General features: G+C 48.7%; 1 protein-coding gene across 3 annotated transcripts in view; it reads right to left on the reverse strand.

Annotated features, from left to right (window-relative positions):
* The window catches only part of LOC144112804 (protein kinase C iota type-like), a 39,354-nt gene that overhangs the window by 7,909 nt on the left and 12,743 nt on the right, over positions 1-18,702 (reverse strand). For 2 of the 3 annotated variants that reach the window (XR_013310476.1, XM_077645618.1), the window contains exons 5-8: positions 16,333-16,469; positions 7,740-7,825; positions 6,789-6,864; positions 2,936-3,067 (exon numbers count right to left, since the gene is read on the reverse strand). Coding sequence is in view for 2 of the 3 variants with exons in the window: in XM_077645618.1 (XP_077501744.1) it covers positions 2,936-3,067; positions 6,789-6,864; positions 7,740-7,825; positions 16,333-16,469 (431 nt within the window). In the remaining variant the exon portion in view is untranslated. The remainder of the gene's footprint in view (positions 1-2,935; positions 3,068-6,788; positions 6,865-7,739; positions 7,826-16,332; positions 16,470-18,702) is intronic. The other variant, XM_077645620.1, reaches the window with a different exon arrangement.

Raw genomic sequence — 18,702 nt, forward strand, 5'->3', positions numbered from 1 at the left:
TTGGCGAGGCTCCCGGCGCTAAGACCAGCTCCGATTGAGTTTTGAAGGTCGCGTAGTGCTCAAGGACCGAACACAGATAGTAGAGAAGGGCAATTTTCACCGCGTCTGTGCGCCTGTTGTGGACTGCGGGTGCTAGCCTCTTTGGACGCCTAGATGACGTCGGCGTTGCGAGCTGGTGATCGTAATGACTCCAGGCGCTTTGCGCCCATGAGAGCAACTGAGCCTCGTGCTGCTCGACGGCAGAAGCTGCGGCCTCGCAACGCGGGTATCTGGAAAGTAGCGCAACCAACTTGGGCACTGTTTCTTTGGTCTCTTCCTGCTTTTTTTTGCCTGAGGTGTCCATATTCTTCTTAATAAAAAAGTTTATCGATACGCCTTCGCCGCCACAGTGTCTCAATACGTCACTGACGTACATTTTGGCAAATGCATCGGCTTTCTCGCTGCGCGGCCACACCATATCTTGGGCGTAATCAAACTGCTGGTAATCCTTCCTTCTGTACGCATCGCAAAAGTAGCACTGCCCTGCGATCGCATGCGGCATGCTGCGCTTGATTAGAAGCAAGGACGCTATGCAAGACAGGAGCATTAAGCAAGCCGCTGCCAGCAAAGTATGGCCAGCAATGTCCGATATTAGCTTCCTCTTAAGCGGGTCTTCATCTTCCGAGTGGTTTTTGTGCCCGAGCGCAGTTCCTGCCGCCACGACGAGTGCGACAATGGCGAGCGAGTAGACGGCAATGGGTCGCAGTATCGGGTGGGCGTAGTAGCCCCATATTCCGGTCATCTCGTCGAACCAGACAAACCGCTGCATCATCTTCGCTATGCCTTGTTCTGTCATCGTTCCGTTTTTCTTTTCGGGTGCTTTAGCTTGCACTTTTTTCCCTTGTTGCAAGTCATGGACGGAAATGTCTGCCAGGATTTTGGCGGCCGCACTTCTCTCGCGCGCGGTAGCCCTCCACGCACCACTGAGCAAACTTGCCGTCCGGTTCCAGTGCTCCGGCCTCTGCCTCGCAAACTCGACGAACCCCGGGAAAGAGAGCCTTTCCACTTGGCTTCTCGAACCACTTCCCAGTTCCTCGCTGGTGAGGTTTGTGTATACCCTCAGGTCGTGTATCGCGTTCTCGAAGTATTCCGGAGCCTGGCCAATGCTGGAGCCGAGGCCGTAGTTGGCCATAAAGGCAAGCACAAAGGCACAAAGTGCGAGTATGATCACTCCCTGGGCGACCGTCAGGAGCTTGGTGTAGTAATACATGTAGGAGGAGTCCACCTGTTGTCGTCTTTCCCCGCCGCACTGATTCGCGAAGCGTGCGCCGATTACACCTGCGCCGACGAGGGCCATCAGTGCCCAAGCGAACTCAGTGAAGAGCAGAAGCAACTTCGTGCCAGGCTGGTGGGCGGCCACGAAGTGGGGCAGGTTTTCGGGCGCCACTCGGACGTCCTTGAGAAAATGATTGTCTGTTGGGCGATCCGTCAGCATTCTGAACAGGATGGTGAATATAGCGCTCCAGGGCAGCAGGTAACACCGGCTGTCGAAAGGCTGCAGGTGGTAGCGCTCGGTCGCCCGCAATGTGTCGGGCCATTGCTCTCTGGCCTTGCTGGGGACAGTGGCACTGCCGTCACCAGACGCGTCGCTGTGGGAGTCGCTACGTGGCACAAAAAGGGCGAACAGCGCAAGCACAAACATGAAAGCTGAGGCGTTCATGCTATGCTTCCAGCCTGCCCCATGGTCCCAGCCGGCGCTCAGCCGTGCCCGCCGGGGCTCGCGCGAGCTGCCAGGCTGCCAGGGCAGCTCGCGCATCGGCAAGAGCCGCTTTCGCCGCGTGAAGAGGGCGGGGCAGTCACTGGTATCCCCGCGCCCCGGGATTGGAAGGAATATTGCCACCGTGGTCCAACGCTGCCAGAACAGCGAGCACAAAAGTTTGCAGGTAATTGCATGAAGCGGTGGCCGCCCAAAGCATCTAGGTTTTCTTCTAGGGTTTGCGTACATGTGCAATTGCTGCTTAGACGAGTTACAAAAATCATTGCTGCCAATTTCTGCTGAGCGTTCGTTCACGATATCACTAAGCTCCATGTGCCAACTGCGCAGAAAATAATTTTGTAATTTATAATACCGACATTACGAAGGCAGATGCACAGGGCACCACAAACGTCATTTTCATGCCGGGAGCGTCGGGAAGCGGCCACCATATACCTTCCAGATCCGTTGGCGGGAAGAGGGGCTTTGCGGTGCTAAATCGTTCCAATGACTAGCACAAGGTAGTCAGTGCAGAGGACTTGCTCTAGTCATCGGTGTGGTATGCGCCCTTTATGGCCACGTGATCCGATCTAGGTGCTCCATCAGCGGGTCGTTGTTCCGTTGGAGAGCGAGAAGCGTCTGGTAGTTTTTCTCTCCGCAGCGCGTTAAGCTAGTGCCAGAAAACTGTGCTACTGGCACCGCTGTTAATCGGGGGGACGCAACGCAGCATACATGTTTTAGCGCACTGCCTGATATCATGGTAGTGCTAGGAGATTCGGCCAAACGTCATAAGAACTAGAATGTTACTCGGACGACTGAATGCAGGCAGGGTGTACGCGCTAACCCATTAGCTTTTTTCATCGGACAGCCCGTCGAGATAGAAGTACACCGCTAAAAGACTGGGAAAATAATGTTCCTCCTTATGAGAACTCGAAGTGCAGACAACATAACACAACATAAGTGCATCGATTCAACTCTGCGTTGGTAGCAGCGCTTTGTTTCATGTTGACTATCATTTGGTAAGGCCACCATTTTCAGCCTTCATCCGTACATTAACAACAAGGCAGTTTTGTTCTGTTGCTTTCTTCTGTCAGATCAACTAGCCCACCCGGCCGCCTGAGAGGCATGGGTTCGGAAAACGTCACATCACTGTGCGAGGCTCGCCTCTCCCTTGACTGCGACCACCTCAGACTGAGTACTTACGGCGGTATCGGATGTCCCTCCGGGCCAGGTGCAGGTCAACACCTTTCTCAGCAGCGTAGATGGCCAGCGGCGTTTTGCCGACCAGCATCACGAAGAGCACTATGCCGAAAGACCACCAATCGGCAGACATACCTGGAGCGGGCCATCGCGGTGCTTTACGTCAAGGAGCTTATACGATGGACTAAGCCACACATGAGCGTTATCAGACCATAATCACTATCGACAAGTATACCATTCAGTTGGACGAGTTGGCATAAGTTCATGTTGGAAGTAACAGCGCCCAAAAGACAGAGGAACAGAAGAAAGGAAGGCACAGGACGAGGCGCTGACTCGCAACTAAGGCGTTATTCATAAAACCTGGGGCATAATAAAGGATCAAGGAAAGGCATGACACGTGAATTAAAGCAAAACATGAAAACGAAAAAAATTTGTGCGCGCCGCTCAAAAATTGCCAAGAAACTAGAGCTTTTTTTTAGATAAAACAACACTAGGTTTATTACCGCAACTGCGTGGATCGATCCGTTGCGACAAAATATGCTTCTCCCACTTCCCGGAGCGGGGTCTGGTCCTTGTGGGAGTACAACACCTGAGCGTAATGCAACAGAGCAGAGCACCTTCGAGCGAAAGCTTTACTACACCATTACCCGCTTTCGCAGACTCCGTCGCTTTCACCTTTAGCAACCTTCAGCCGCTCCGTAGCTGCGCTGGCTCGACCGTGCGACTAGCTATAGTCACTCGCCGCGGTGGTTCCGGTGCGCGCGCTCTCAGCCGCCCCAGCTGTTGCCGCCGCGCAAGCGCTCTCCCGCTGTCAGACGGTTAGCTGCCGTTTAAAGAGGAGCGCACCGTTCACTAAGGCAGTGCACGCTGCGCCGTGGTCCGAGCGAACCTGGGTCATCTCGGAACGTTACGCGAAGGACATTGCAACGTCGTCAGCAAGCGACATTTCACCACCCCGCGGATATCACTCACTTTCGTTTTGTACAACTAGGTTTAGAAGAGTTAAACCTTAAGCAATTTTTTTTTCATCACTTCGCACCTCCCACAGTGTGTGACAAGATGAGACCGGTCATTCCCGTTTGCTAGATTACTTTCGTTGAACAAGCGTTTCCAAGAACACCAAAATAATCTAGCAAACAGCAATGACCACTCTCAACTTCTCACATACTGTCGGGGGTGCGAAGTGATGAAAAAGAAAAAAAAAATGCTCTGCTCTGTTACATCACGCTCAGGTGTTGTACTCCCACAAGGACGAGATCACGCTCCGGGAAGTGGGAGAAGCATATTTTGTCGCAACGAATCCACGCGGTTGCGTTAATGAACCTAGTGTTGTTTTATCTAAAAAAAGGAGCTCTTAGTTTCTTGGCAATTTTTGAGCGGCGCGCGCATGTTTGTTTTGTTTTCATGTTTTGCCTTAATTCACGTGTCATGCTTTTCCTTCATCCTTCATATACCCAAATTTTTGGACTAAAGCCTTAGTTGTGAGTCAGCGCCTCATCTCGTGTCTTTATTCTGGTCATTTGTCTTTTGTGCGCTGTTATTTCCAATGTGAACTATCAACAAGGCAGTCCTGTAAGGCAGAATCTTCATTCTGCTATTTTTTTTTATGAACATCACGCGCCCCTTTGCTAGCGCCAGGTTTGCAGTGCTGCTTGCGGCTCATCCTGCGTAATATCCGTTCTGAAAAAATAGGTGCCTTGGTTCCCTTGGTTGCAGTGTTGATGAGCGCAAGAGCGAATCGCAACGCCCACATCGATGCAGTCTCGTTTCCTTCTGTGGTCGGCCAAGTGCCTGCCCCAGTCTTTCAATACCCGATTCTGCGAACGATAGCAGAGATGACTCCAATCCCAGGTGCAACCCAGAGACGTCATCTAACCCATCTTTTTATAATTCTTTTCCTGTGTCTCCTTTAATTCTGGAATATATTTGCTGGTGAGGATCTGGTACGCTGCCTCTTTGAGCGGCGCGTCTAATGCGGTCTGCTTTGTATTGCATGCTGGCTTTAGCTTTGCTGAAAATCAGGCTCCAGGTGCGCTAGGTTGTTGCTGGGAAATAGCAGTAGCCAAGGGAACAATCGCGAAGAAGTTGCCCAAACACATCAGATTCAGAGCTAAATCTCATGGTACGACGCTGTTCCACAACTAGCCGGCTCACAAGAAGTTAATTCACAAGAAATGCTCCGGGCAGTAAGCGCACCGACAAAAAGGACTTTTGTGAAGCTCGCCTACCACCCTCCTGGTCCTCCTGCCCGTGATTTCTTGTTGGTCTCGAAGTAATAAGGTTGTGAGGAAACACGCCGAAAGAAGGCCCGTTTTACACGCAGCGACTAGGGCGAAAATATTCGGCCCCGTTGGTGCCGCAGCGGTGCGATTTTCGGTCATGTTTTCACATGCAACTCGTGCCCAGCGAATTCGGTCGGAGGGGCACGCAAGGTTTCTTAATGTCCGCGTGGGCAACCCATGATTAAACGCGACAGACATGCTACACGGAATGAGCTGACGAATTTATAACCTGCGTATTTTTAGATGCTAGGCGATATTTCGTATCTTTTTATTGGAATAAACCGTTTTCCTTCTATCGCGACAACCACTCCCACCTGACTTCTCGTCGCCCGCCGTCTCGGCACTCCTCATTGGTCAGTCGCAGACCGAACACACCGACGCTGCGATTGAACTCCAACCGGACGGAAACCCGTCGCAAGCCGTGGGTGGACAGACCGACCCAAGCAGCACAGTTAATCGGCCCAATATTGCAAATGTATTGGCAAAGGCTGGTTGTAAAGGACCAGTGTGACATGTCCAATATCGGGCCAATTACCTGTGCTGCTTGGGGACGGCCCTCCCCAGTCGCAGACTGACAGAATTCGCAGCGTCGCAGGCGAAAATCACATGCAGTTGATACGGGCCCGATAGTACAGTCACGAGTAATAAATGATCAGCACTAGTGACGTGGCACCGGAACGGCGGATAGAAACGCCCGATGCTGCGGTTACGAACATGCCGATAACCATGGTGTCAAGTGTATTCGCAAAGCACGGAACCACGCCAGAGGGCGGTGCGATTTTCGCAGCACCGGGGACGTCATTGTGTTAGTCTTTTTTACTCGCGACGGGACGAATCGCCGTCAAGCGTCGTTTCCAAATAACTACCTACTACTATACGAGAAATGAAAAGTTGCCACCGATCGTCAATGAAGTAACCACACCCTAATCACTGCTCTAGGCGACGAAGGAGAAGATGCGCATACAGGAAGTTCTTCATAGCAGCTTGCTTTTCGGCTGCAAGCTTTATCTGCAACCAGGTGACGTTACTGACCATATGGTAGTAAATGCAGTGTAGTAGACACTGTAGTGAATTTAATATAGAACGGTTGCACACAAACGGCGCAAGCTTGTCTATGACCATTTGCTAAACGCATGCGGGGTTTAACGTCCCAAACCTGCACACCGGCTCCGGATTAATTTCGACTCGCTGAGATTATTTAACGTCCATCCTGCGCCATGGCTCAGCTGCTGAACGTAATAGCCGCTTAACCAAACGTTTCTCAGCGGCCAATTGAAAGAAAACTGCGACAGGGACTGCCACATTCTTTTTTTCCCTCTTGCCACTGGTCACCTCTGCCTTCGATAGCGGAGCAGGCGTAGAATGTGCTTTCTGGCTCTACTCTTACAGCAAAGGCGAAAATTACCAATGGTGGAGGTACTAGAGAACAGTCGCAAAATGCACCGCTTAATTACACACTCCTGAGTATTCCTAATGTTTGGTGTTGAAAAGAAATGACGAAGCAGTAGACGACGTTTCATGCCAAACGATTGTCGACTACGCTTCAGGGGTCTGGTCCCTGGTTTCCTGCTTACCATAGAGCTCCTGCCTAATGACCTCTGGAGCCATGTAGGCCAGAGAGCCACAGCGGCACCAGGCTTCGGTGCCGATCTGCAAAAAAAGCGAGAGGAGGACAAAAATGAAATCAATGGAGTGAGTTAACTTTTCATCAGCTACTGACTGAAACCTGCTATCGGCTGCATGAGGTTGGTTTTCGGTGCGGCTAATCGTATCAACTCCGTTGCGAGATCGGCTAATTTATTAAGCGCGTCGCTTACAAAGCCGATGTATACCTCTGGAACATAGAGTTGATCAAATATACAAAGTTTGGTCGCAACGCCCGAGGCCTTAACCGCAGCTTCAAGGGCTTGCAAACAGTGCCGGTGTGTAGCGCGCATTATCTGCCGTCGCATTGCTCCCGGAGTTCCTTTGTCAGCGGCCGATGATGTCGTCTTACTCCATTTAACATGTCGACGACTGACGTCATTTTGACAGCTAGCCATCCATGTCAATGCTTGACTGCTGCAACGCCTTGAATGTTGGAGTCATTAAAGCGCGTGTTGTACATTTACATCGCGCTTCTGGTGAACACATTTTTCAGAACGCACAAGAAAATTTGCAGCAAATGGTAACGAGTTTGTTTTGGCATAAGGGTGCTTAATTTCCGTTTTCAGCCAGCTGTTAATTCAGCTGTTCGCCGTCAGGGCGCCTGAAGCGAGTGTGAACTGCCCCGACAGCTCAACACAAACCGAGTCCTCGCCACACGCTATAGCAGCGTTAAATCGCCCCGTATGCCCTTCATATTAACTTGCAGCACACATGCGTAAAAATGATTTTCCAGCTTTGGCAGCGACTGGAGTCTCCTTAGCGACCTGTGTTAGTGTCCCTGTTTCGTTAGTTTGAGCTTTCGTCACGCTCCCGACTGAAATCACGCAGCGGAGCAGTTTGCACCAACTGCGTCTTTTGAAAGTCAAAGATGTGCTGACCTGGCTGAGTCCAAAGTCGATCAGCTTCGCGTTTCCGCGGCTGTCAATCAGCACGTTTGAAGAGCTGATGTCACGATGCAGAAATCCTGCGAAGTAGCGAATAGAATACAGTTAGAAGAACGGGACAGACTAGGGAAGTATAGCAATACTATCGGGGCTGCTGGGTTCCAGCACGTGATATGTGCAGTGCTGTTTTGTTTCTCGTCTCTGTGGTGCTCGAAAGTAGTGCAATATGCCAGCACCGTGCGGATAAGTTGTACAGTGTATACCCTCGACAATTAGATCATCTTGTTAATCCGAACTGACACTTTGGTTCCGTCACGCATCAGGTGCATTAAAAACTCTCATCTTGATACCAACTCCGAATCATTCCAGCAAATTTTTGTTCCCCTACAAGTTGTAATTACTAAAAATCGACTGTACTTGGAAAAGGTGCCTGACCTGCCAGTGAAAATGTACGCGATAACGGTAAGTTCCAGTGAGCCAGAGGCTTACTGGACCGCGAAAATGTTATAATTACGAAGCAGAGAAAAATCGATCGTTTGTATAATTGGTTGGTTTCGGGGCACAGCGCCTCTGGGAATATTGTGTTTATTCACCTCCGGGGCTTGCAAGAACGATTCACCGGGAAGGGGAAATAATACAGGAAGAAGAAAATTAGAAAAATTTGAAAGAAGCATAATACCAGAAAATGAAAAGACGAATATCTTCAGAAGTATTTCTAAAGCACGGGTCAGTTTAAACAAAAGGCAATCAAATACAATAAATTAAGATAAAAGGAACTAAATTAAAATAAACTACAGTTATCTTCCTGACAAAAATTATTACACTGCAAATTTCCAATTGATCAACACCCCAAATAAAAAAAACATGAGTAATTACTCCCTTATTCCCCTTTGTTTTGAGTTTCCTTTCCCCTTTAGCAGTGGCTGTCTGTTTCGCTGAAATTAATGCTTAAGAGGTTTAAATGCGACAAGGTAAGCGCAAAATCTAACACAAAACGCAAAAAAAAGTCGCGACAAATCAAGACACATGTAGGAACGTCAGCTGAAAACTACAAGCTCAGATATTTTTTGTAATATACAGGGTGTTTCACCTAAGACTTTCTGCAATTTTTAAAAAATTAGGCTTTGAGTTTGAAGCGTGCTCTTTTCGGTACAGCATTGTCAGCTCAGCAGTGCAGAACATCAGAACACAGCTAAGATTATAGGAGGCTGGTTAACTAATATTGAATAGCTAACATTTTAACCATTAGTGTGAGCACTGCTGCGTGGACGGGGCAGAGATTCTCACGTGCCGCGTGCGCCACGGAGTGACGCAGCTTGATAGGCACCGCTGTTCTGCCTCCGCAGAAGCGCGATTTTCGAATGGCGCGCAAAATGGCCCAAGATTATTGCACCACTGCGGCGAGGGAACTGCGTTGTCAAATGTCTGAGAGCTGATATGAATATCAATTTTTAAGGGTCATCACAAAGTGAACAAGGGAGGAAAAACCTCAGGGTGCTTGCCGACGTTTCGGCAAAGGGACTTGTCTTCGTCTGGGCAAAGCATTCCTCATTGGCGGGGTTTAAGTAGGGCTTTCACTCTGAGGAGGAAGGTCCTGTGAGAGGGAGGAGGGTGTGAAGTGGAAATGGTGTTAGGATGGGGAGGGTGAATCATGGGGAGGGGCTAACAACTTTAGTAGCCATCATGCCTGTACAAGATTCACCCTCCCCATCCTAACACCCTTCCCACTTCTCCCCCTCCTCTCCCCGTCACCGGGCCTTCCTCCTCGGATGGATGACCCTATTTAAACCCCGCCAGTGATGAACGCTTTGCCCAGAGGAAGGCAAGCCCCCTTGTCGAAGCGTTGGCAAGCACCCAGAGGTTTTCCCTCCCTTGCTGACTCTGTGATTATCAAAAACCATCTGACCAACCTCTCTCTACCATGGACTCCAATTTAAGGGCAATAGTCATAAAGTTGCTATTCAATATTAGCTAACCAGCCTGCTAGTCAGCACGTCTTAGCTGTGTTCTGATGTACTACACCACTGACAATGCTATTCCGAAAAACGCGCTCTTCCAGCTCAAAAAGCCTAATTTAAAAACTGCTGAAAGTCTTAGGTAAAACGCCCTGCATAAAGTATACAGACATATAGTGAAGTGAATAAAATCATCATTAAATGTTTTGTGATAACTACAGTGCTTGAAACAAGCTATTCTAATTACGGCACGTTTTTTGGGATTAATGAATATGTGTATGTAATTGTGTTTTGGCTGTGTGTGCTGAGTTGGAATAGTTAACGCCAAAAAACAAGGTCACCAGAAGGAACGAAGTGGGCGGGATGCGCTAACAATTCATAGTTTTTACTGAAAGATTACTTGCTTTAATACAGTAACTGCTCGTTAACAACCAAAAGGAATCAAACATTCAATCTAATCCAGACCAATTTATTTTCATACCATTGCCTGCATTGTCTGCCAATTTTGTTGGTAATCGCATGAATGATAGAGAGACAGACACTAATGTTTACAGGAGAGGTGTGCCTGGTGGTCAACCTGATAAGCTATACCGAGGCCTTGCTGACACATGTGCCACCAGCTTTCAATTATTTTCTGCCAAGCATCTGCACATAATTGTTTTTTCTTCTTTTTTTTTTCAAGCGCAGGACGGCTCTTCCGGCATTCACGACAGCGGTCTGCCTCCCGTTGTCTTGTCCAGGTTTCTGGCGTGCCCCTCATTCAGGCAGTGTTGTAGGGGTTACCGAAAAAAAGTAACTAAATACGTTACTCGTTACGCTAAGAAAAAAGGAACGCGTTGCCGCCCTACGTTACCTATAAAGAAAAGTAACGCGTTACCGCTACCGTTACTGAAAAAACTACCGCACGTTACTTTGCCGTTACTTCATCGCTATAAATTTTAATTAGTGCATCTTCGCTGCAAGAACTCAAGATGACAGTTTTATAAAGCCCATATTTCACATAAAAATTCTAGCCCAAACAACCATTTTACGTGATATTTTGCAGAAATGTGCAGGAGCTTAGCAATGTTATAGTGGCCTAAAGTTACCTGTAGAGTTACATGTGTTGGATCCTAACTCTGTGGCACATGGTGAAGCCATCTTCTGAATGTGGCATTAAACACTAAGTGGCACTTCATCATCAATTATAACCTCACAAGGAAAACATCGTTGAACTAATTCTGAAAAATGTGATGTTCCAGAATGCTCGGCATGCTTCCACACTTTAGAGAATTCCAAAGTAGAAGACTGGGCGAGTTGGTATGTACTCATACTGAGTTCAGTTGTAAGTTAGCGCTCGTGTTGTCGTTTCCTTTCTTCGTCCCTGTATTGTGTGCGCGGTTTTTCAGTATCAGTTTTATAGAATTGTGTGTGTGAGTTTTTTAAGAAGGAGAGGTAGGCGAAGGCGAGTGTGGGAATGCGTGTTCGTGCATGTCTTTCGTGCTTTATTGCTATTCTATCTTTTTTTTAGTTGGACGCGTGGTCAAGAGCAGGTGTTTTCTGGCATGCATGCGAGCCGCAACAAAGGTCGTCGAAAGCACCTATTTGTTTATTTGCAACATCACTTTAGGTGCTGTGCGATTTTTTTTCTAGGAAAAGGGAACGGAGTGGGTCACAACTGGAACAAAAAGTAACTAGTAACGTGACACCTCACGTTACCGAAAAATGTTAACGTAAGTACGTTAACCGTTACAGGTCTCAAATGGTAACGGGTGCGTTACTAAGTTACCGAAAAAAGTAACGCGTTACCGGTAACGCAGCTACTTGTAACGCGTTACCGCCGACACTGCATTCAGGCAACCGCCTGTCTGGCCTATCGTATACTTCTCACCGCAGGCCAACGGTGTGGACAAAGCCGTAAGCGAGTCAGCAAGGCCTGAATATTGCTCACAAGTCTGCATAAGACCTCGTTAATGCACTTATCAATACAATAGGCAGATGAAGTAGGCGGCATGGCACCCCTGTACGTTCGGTTCCTTTTAATTTTAACGAGCACCTGCTGTATAGGTTTGGTTTTATGGGGTTCAACGTCCCAAAGCGACTCAGGCTACGAAGGACGCCGTAGTGTAGCTAGGGCTCCGGATAATTTCGACCATCATAAGGTTTTTTAAAGCGCACTGTCATCGCACAGTACACGGACCTCTAGAATTTCGCCTCCATTGAAATGCGACCGCCGCGGCCGGGATCGAACCGGCGTCTTTCGGGTCAGCAGCCGAGAGCCATAACCACTGAGTCACCGCGGTGTCCCAACATTCGCTGTACAAAAGCACGTGACCTTTCAGTAAATGTGAGTTGTTCGCGGCGCTGTGTTGCGTCCGCTTCGTTCCTTCTGTCGTCTCTCTCTCTCTCTCTCTGTGCGTGCGTGTGTGCGTGTTTACGGTAACTATTCCAGCTATGCAAGCACCAACTAGGCGGGGCAAATTTTCTAGCGATTACGTTCACCTTGTGTGAGTAGACGGCGCGTGCCGAAGTGTGCTGTATCAAATGAAACACAAGATATTGCCAATGGGAGCGACGATACGCGAGAGACGTAGTTGGAGGCTGAGTACTAGCGCACTTGATGTTCATTTCAATGTCGAGAAGTGCACTATGTGTAAGTGTTAATAGGTCCATCCTGTATTTCTCCTCCAGCAGCTACTGTTTTTGTATTTTTGTTTTCGCGTTGCGCGTTTCATTTTAACCTCGAAGCGAGCTGGTTTTTCTGATATATCTTATGAGAGAGGCTTTAGAGATAACTTATGATGACGAACAGCAAGACGGGCTTTGTTTTATATCAGTGAGGCTTGCTGCACGATAATAATTACACACGATAAAGCAGAGTGATTCGGGCCTATCCCTGAAGTATTGATCGGGGATATGTTATTCCGTGTACGCTTATCTCTTACCACTTGTATTGTTGTAATTCGTTGTAACCTGTGCTGCCGTAATTCGTGCAATGTGTGGCTATTTTATCTTAATAAGCTTCCGCACCAGGCTTCGATAAGCTTTAAACTGCAGGCGACGAGTTTAAATGGCGTTCTTCGCGCAAAAAGAAAAAAATGAGCGGGGGGGTGGGGGGGGGGGGGGGAAATCAAGCAGTGTCAGTGCCTCCTATAAGAAGAAAAGGCCTCTGCTCTCCTCCTGCGACGTCACTCACCTTGGCCAGTTCACTACACTACGGCGACCCTCATAGCCTGTGTCGCTTTGGGACGTTAGACTCCGTAAAACCAAACCAAACCTATATAACGGCATGAATTTAGAACATAAAGCACAAGAAGTGACAGCAGCAAATATCTCGCCACCGTCGCTTCTTATCTTGGCTACGGTCGTTTCTAGAGCCTTGCGTTCTAAATTCATGCCGTTATATGGCCAACCAGTTAAGGTTCGTGACGTCACAGGAGGTGTGCAGAGGCCTTTTCTTTCTAGGAGGCACTGGCTGTGTCCATATAGACAAACCCTATGTTTACAAACAAATGGGGCGTTCGCGGCAGCGGACACGCCTGGATGAGGAGGAGAGAGAGGAGGGGGGGGGGGGGGGGGGGGGCTTAGTTCCCATAGGAATACATGGAAGCAGAAGTTTTTCAAAGCAGTTTACTGATTTCACACTGTACCTATTATCTCCCTTCGTGAAGAACAACCAAGTTCATCCTATAACAGATTCTGAATGTATAAAGCAGCGCCATTTCAAAGGCGATGTATGTTTAAAACAGCGCGTAACGTACGAGTGTGGGTGATACCACGCGGGGGACATGGAAAGGCAGTGCGACCCATAGGAACACATGTAAGCGCCTTTTGGGTTATGTCCGGCTTCACAACACACATTTATCGTGACGTTTTACGTAGACAGCTTCGCTTGCATGCGAAGACAGTTTTGCTTGCATGCGTTTCTATGGGTTGCGCAACCGTCTCGTACCCCAACGGCGGTTGACTACCATGCGCACGTTTCGTGGTGTTTTAAAATACATCGCCTTCGAAATGACGCTTCATACTTTCAGAATTTGTTCTAGGATTAACTTCACAGTTTGTCACTAAGGGACGACGTCACAGGTGCGCAGTGAAATCAGAAAAAGTGCTTTGAAAACTCTTACTTCCATGTTTGCCTCCCCCCCACCCCCCTTCACAAATACATGCACAATTTTCGAAAAGCGTCGTGCATCTCAGCTGCCGATTGCTACGATGCCCTAAGCCTTTCTTGAAGCATCAGTTTTGGCCTCCGCACGGATAGCGACGGTGCTCTTGTTCATGAGCAACCTTATCCCGCGATTTTTCTCCCTTGTTGCGTGTTCATGCAGATTTTGATTACAAAAGGACACATTTTAGTAAGCAACAAACACGCCCTGGTCAGAAACAGTGGAGCAGCGCAAGAAACCGGGTACTAAAAACGATGTCGTTGTCTCTCCGCTCGTTTTTTTTTTTTTGCTCCGTCCGCTCGTCTTAGGAAACTAAAGGTCGTCGTTACTCGCGAAAGAACGAGAAATTGCGCAGAGACTACGACTATAGGTTTTCTTTGGTCGGCAGCACACCATTGGCGCACTCTATGTACAAGCTTAGCCGTGTGTAGCATCATGCATAACTACACCGCACGTAGACAGGAAGACAGAAGCGGTGAGGTGTCGATTAATATTGCAGTTTTTGCATTGTTTGCTCTCGTGGAAGAAACTAGCCTGCGTTTCTCGCGGCCACCTGAACCTTATAGCGTGGGAAATAAAGAGAAACGCTCGTTTTCACTTAGGTTGCCAGCCGTAGACGATAGCAAATGTGCTCTTTTTTATCGATTGTAACTTCAGTCGCAACAGCGAATTTCAATAATTTTTTTTCTGAGGGGGCATTACTTGAATGTTTATTATTTTCAAGACGTGCAGTGAGCTCGACAAGCGCGGCCCCAGTCCCCTTCGTAACAGAAATGCACTGAAAAAAAAAATTAACTAGTTGGTTTATTAAGGCAATTTTTACGTATCTGGAGATCTTTCTGCAGGCAGAAAGATCATTCCCCTCTGCATACAGTCTGTCTACAGACAGCAAAATTCAACGTTCGCGTCCGGAAACGCATTCTACAATTAACACTGTTTTCGAATTATAAAGCTAGCTCGTATGGCGATGTTAACTGTACACCGGTAGTTAGAGCGGGGTTCGTGCGTTCTTTGCCCTGCATAAATAGTGTCAATGCTATTACCGATATAACATACCCATTTTCTTTTCGAGCCATAGCATTCAGGTCCATTGGCCCTTGATTTGTTGGTGACCAATGATTCTGAAGTGGGTATTTTGATGTACCACGTCCCTTTCAATCGCTACTTGAAATGGCGAGCCTAAACAAACATTTTTCCGCCTAAATAGTATGCTCAGGCTTCAAAAATAAATAAGTACCATAAATGAGATATGATAACGCTAAATTCTGCAGGAACAAATAAATCACTGCTATGTGTGGCACATAGTGAGAAAGAGCTTCCAGTTTGCCATGTGCGCAACTGCACGTTGCGCCTCACAGGGTTAACACAGGAGGCCGCACTGAAGCTCGTCGCGTTCTCGCTAATCGAAATATCTAATAAAGTCTCTCATATCGATGTCAAAAATTGAAATATTGCAGTGATGGCGGCATGCTCAGAGCTATTCATCGACTATCGGGGACAGAAGTGTCCAGGATGTGCTATAAATTTTATCGCCAAGGGGCGGTCGTGTGCGGAACGGTGTTTCAATCCTTCGGCTTCATACACGAAGCAACGCTCTGGCAACGCAGCGATGCATTTCATCGAGCGGCGGTGCGTCCTGTGGCCGTATTTTATAACGTTTAACATTATTGCCATTCCATTCCGCCGTGACGTCAGTGTGACGAAAACAACAGCAGGTAGGAAAGGAATCGGCAAATCACTGACAGACTGTTCGCGACGCCGCCGCCATAATTAGTCGCTCAAACTACGCCCAGTTTCTTTGCAGAGACCGAATTATCGGCGTTAAAGCTCGTCAAGCGTGTCGTGCTCTGTCACTCGAGACACCGGTCGGCCAGTGCGACACGGGCTCGAGACGCGTTTATGCAAAGCAGCGGGCATCATGGGTGCGTTTCTGTCACGGCTACCGTGACGGCTAAGACTCTAACGCCCTACGGCAATGGCAGCAGCGACCAATGAAAGGTGAGCAAATGGAATGGAAAGGAAATGGATCGTTACAGAATACGGACACAGGGCATTTCAGTCCCTGATAGTAGTACACGTATACGCTTCAGAATGCCGTGTGATTATAGTCTCGGCGGCACGGGAATTTAACGTCGCGTGATAACTTCCTGTGTAGAGTCGCCCCACCAAAGAAAACGGAGGTGCCCTCGGAGAATTTCTTCACACCGGGAGCGGTTTGTGGTGCTCCACCGTCGGGGCCTTCAATTCTGTGTGGGTGCATTCGCGGATGGGGCAAGCCCGCCGTTTCATTTTCTTCTCGCTTCTTTCTTTTATCTTCAATTTTCTTTCGCGCAGTCCTGCTCAATTTTATTTTGAACGGATTAAATGCGTTTTACTCACTGCCAGGGGGTGGAGAGCACAGGTTGGTAAAAGATTATTGAGAATATACTAATTTCGAGAAGAACAAACAAGGCACGCTTTGTGAGAGCGTGAAAGAGTGCCTGCCTTTTTCGTGAACGTGCTGTATGGCCAAGGCGACCTGGGCCGACAGCAGGCGAGCAGTCTCCTCCTTGAAAGGCCCCTTCTTGCGCACCAGGTCGCGGATGGAGCCCTCGGGCAGGTACTCCATCACGAAGCACCAGCTGCGACAGACACCGCACGCTCCCATCAGTTCGGAAAACAAGAACCGCGCCCCACTGGATGCGGGGGGCAAAAGCGATAACGTAGAAAACCCCCCGATGCCAGTGGTACCGATTTGGGGAATTCATCACGCTTCTTCAATGAGCCCGCGCCACTAAACAAAATTTGTTTCTTTGCTTGTTTTGCCGCAATACGTTTAGGGGCGGCTGGTGTTGCAGAAACGGTAACATCCACATTAGCGCATTTTATTGTGCAGTCGGTCAACAGAGAGACAGTGTTCGTGCGTGAGTGTAGTGGGGTTAAGTGGGAATGTGGATAGGTGGGGATGTGCTCGTGAATTTGCGGATAAATGGGAGGAATAAATGGCAAAAGAATGATGTGTGAATATTTTAACGCGATAGCATTAAGGAGATCGTGTCGCAGGAATTCCTTCGTCAGCTTCGTTGACCATGAGCGAAAAATCCATGAAAAATCCTCAGAAAAGCAACCTATAGGAGGCAGGTGGGCCACCTAGATCACGTGACCTTGCGGCGTCATCACAACCTGCCGATCGGATTGTGAGCAAACTGCCCACTATGGCAGGTGGCAGTTAAATTAATGATTGGTCGCGACAGGTTGGTGGCAGGAGCAACTTGGATCGCACAAGTCCCACCGCTGGCAGCACCTGCCATCGCGGGGGGCAGTGAAGTATCGCTTAAAGGGGCTCTGAAACACCTTGCGAGGAGAGCACATCAACTCGCTCAATCACTACATTGTGTTATGAGCAGCTGAGCCATGTAATACACTGAAACACGCTGCTGAGTACCCACAATCACGCGCGAAAGTTGGCAAGCCCTTTCCGGCCACTTTTCCATGCTCGGACCCTCGTCTGACACTCGCACCTGCGCGTACAAGTTGAGAGATGGCTATTGGTTAGATTCTTTCAGACGCCAGGCAGCTATTATGGCCGCGGCCAGTAAGCCGCGTAGCTCCGGCGGGTCAGGGAGCTTCGCCCCCGTAGGTGGGGGCGGCGAAGGAGCGCAAACTTATAAGCGTGCAAAAAGTGACCGGACGAGAGGATGAGGCGCGAAGATGCTGAAATTAAAATTTTGCCTACCGATAACTCGGCTTCTACAAAGCGCATTAAAAAAACTCTTGGTGGGAAATATTCATGAAGCGCCGTCCTTTCTCATCCCAGGCATACTGGAACTTTATTAAAGCCCCTGTCAGAGCCCCTCAGACCGCTGCACCATTGCGCCAGGAGTAATATGAGGACTCCCAGGGATATATGAATGGTAAGTAGATACTGACCAATTCTGCAATTTTGCTGGCGATCAGACCTCACCATTGGCTGCATGTCGCACCCAATGGCAGCCAGTGGTCAGGTCCGGTCGCCTGTTGTTGAGAGAGCGCTGCAATGCACGTCACCACTGGCTGCATATCGTGGTCAATGCCAGCCAATGGTGAGGTCCGGTCGCCAAACACCCAATGGCTGGGTTGCTTTCCACACACGCTTGAAAGCCGCGGGTATAGCTGAGTGACCAATGGCAGAGGACCAGATGGCCGCGAAGTGGCGATTTTAAAATGGTCATCTTATAGAATATGGCCACTGTTATTGGATCACAACGGCTGTGGACAAAGGTGCCAAGCAGCGTTGTGGAAGAGGAGTTAAGTATGCGACGTTGGCTTCAGCTAATTAGCGGAAACACCTTACATGCAGCGCGAGAGGGACGGGCTCCTGGCTTGCAATAAGGTAAGGCACAAGATAAACGCGTTGGGAGCTGGAAGTGTAAACCGCGCCACCGAAGGCGTACGTCCCTGCCGTGTCAACTGGCACTCGTACTGTATTGCTCAATACTCCGTTACTTCGAGGTTTACTTTATTTAAACACAAACATGAAGTTTCTAGCATCTCCGGCTAGAGCGCTATTTGGAAACTCCGCTACGAGGCCTAGTTCGGACTCAACGATGAAAAATGGCTCCATGAACACCGTTTTCTCGTGAACCTCACGCGCGGCGCTGATTTTGGGACTGCACTTGCCCTTTGTTCATCATGTGATTCCTGTTTCCAACGGTATGTGCGCGCTTGTATGCTGCCTTTAAGCGCTGTTCATGTTGAAGTTGCGGTGAGGCCCAGTAATTCTGCGCATATCTCGCTCTCAAGCCTCTCTTGCAGTTGGCTTTTTCTGGGACGAGGTTCGCAAACCTTGTGTAGTACGAAAGTGCGTTTCATATCTGGGCGGAATGTTTCTTGGGG

This window comes from Amblyomma americanum, chromosome 1 (assembly GCF_052857255.1).
Source record: "Amblyomma americanum isolate KBUSLIRL-KWMA chromosome 1, ASM5285725v1, whole genome shotgun sequence".
In the NCBI taxonomy this organism is placed as follows: domain Eukaryota; kingdom Metazoa; phylum Arthropoda; class Arachnida; order Ixodida; family Ixodidae; genus Amblyomma; species Amblyomma americanum.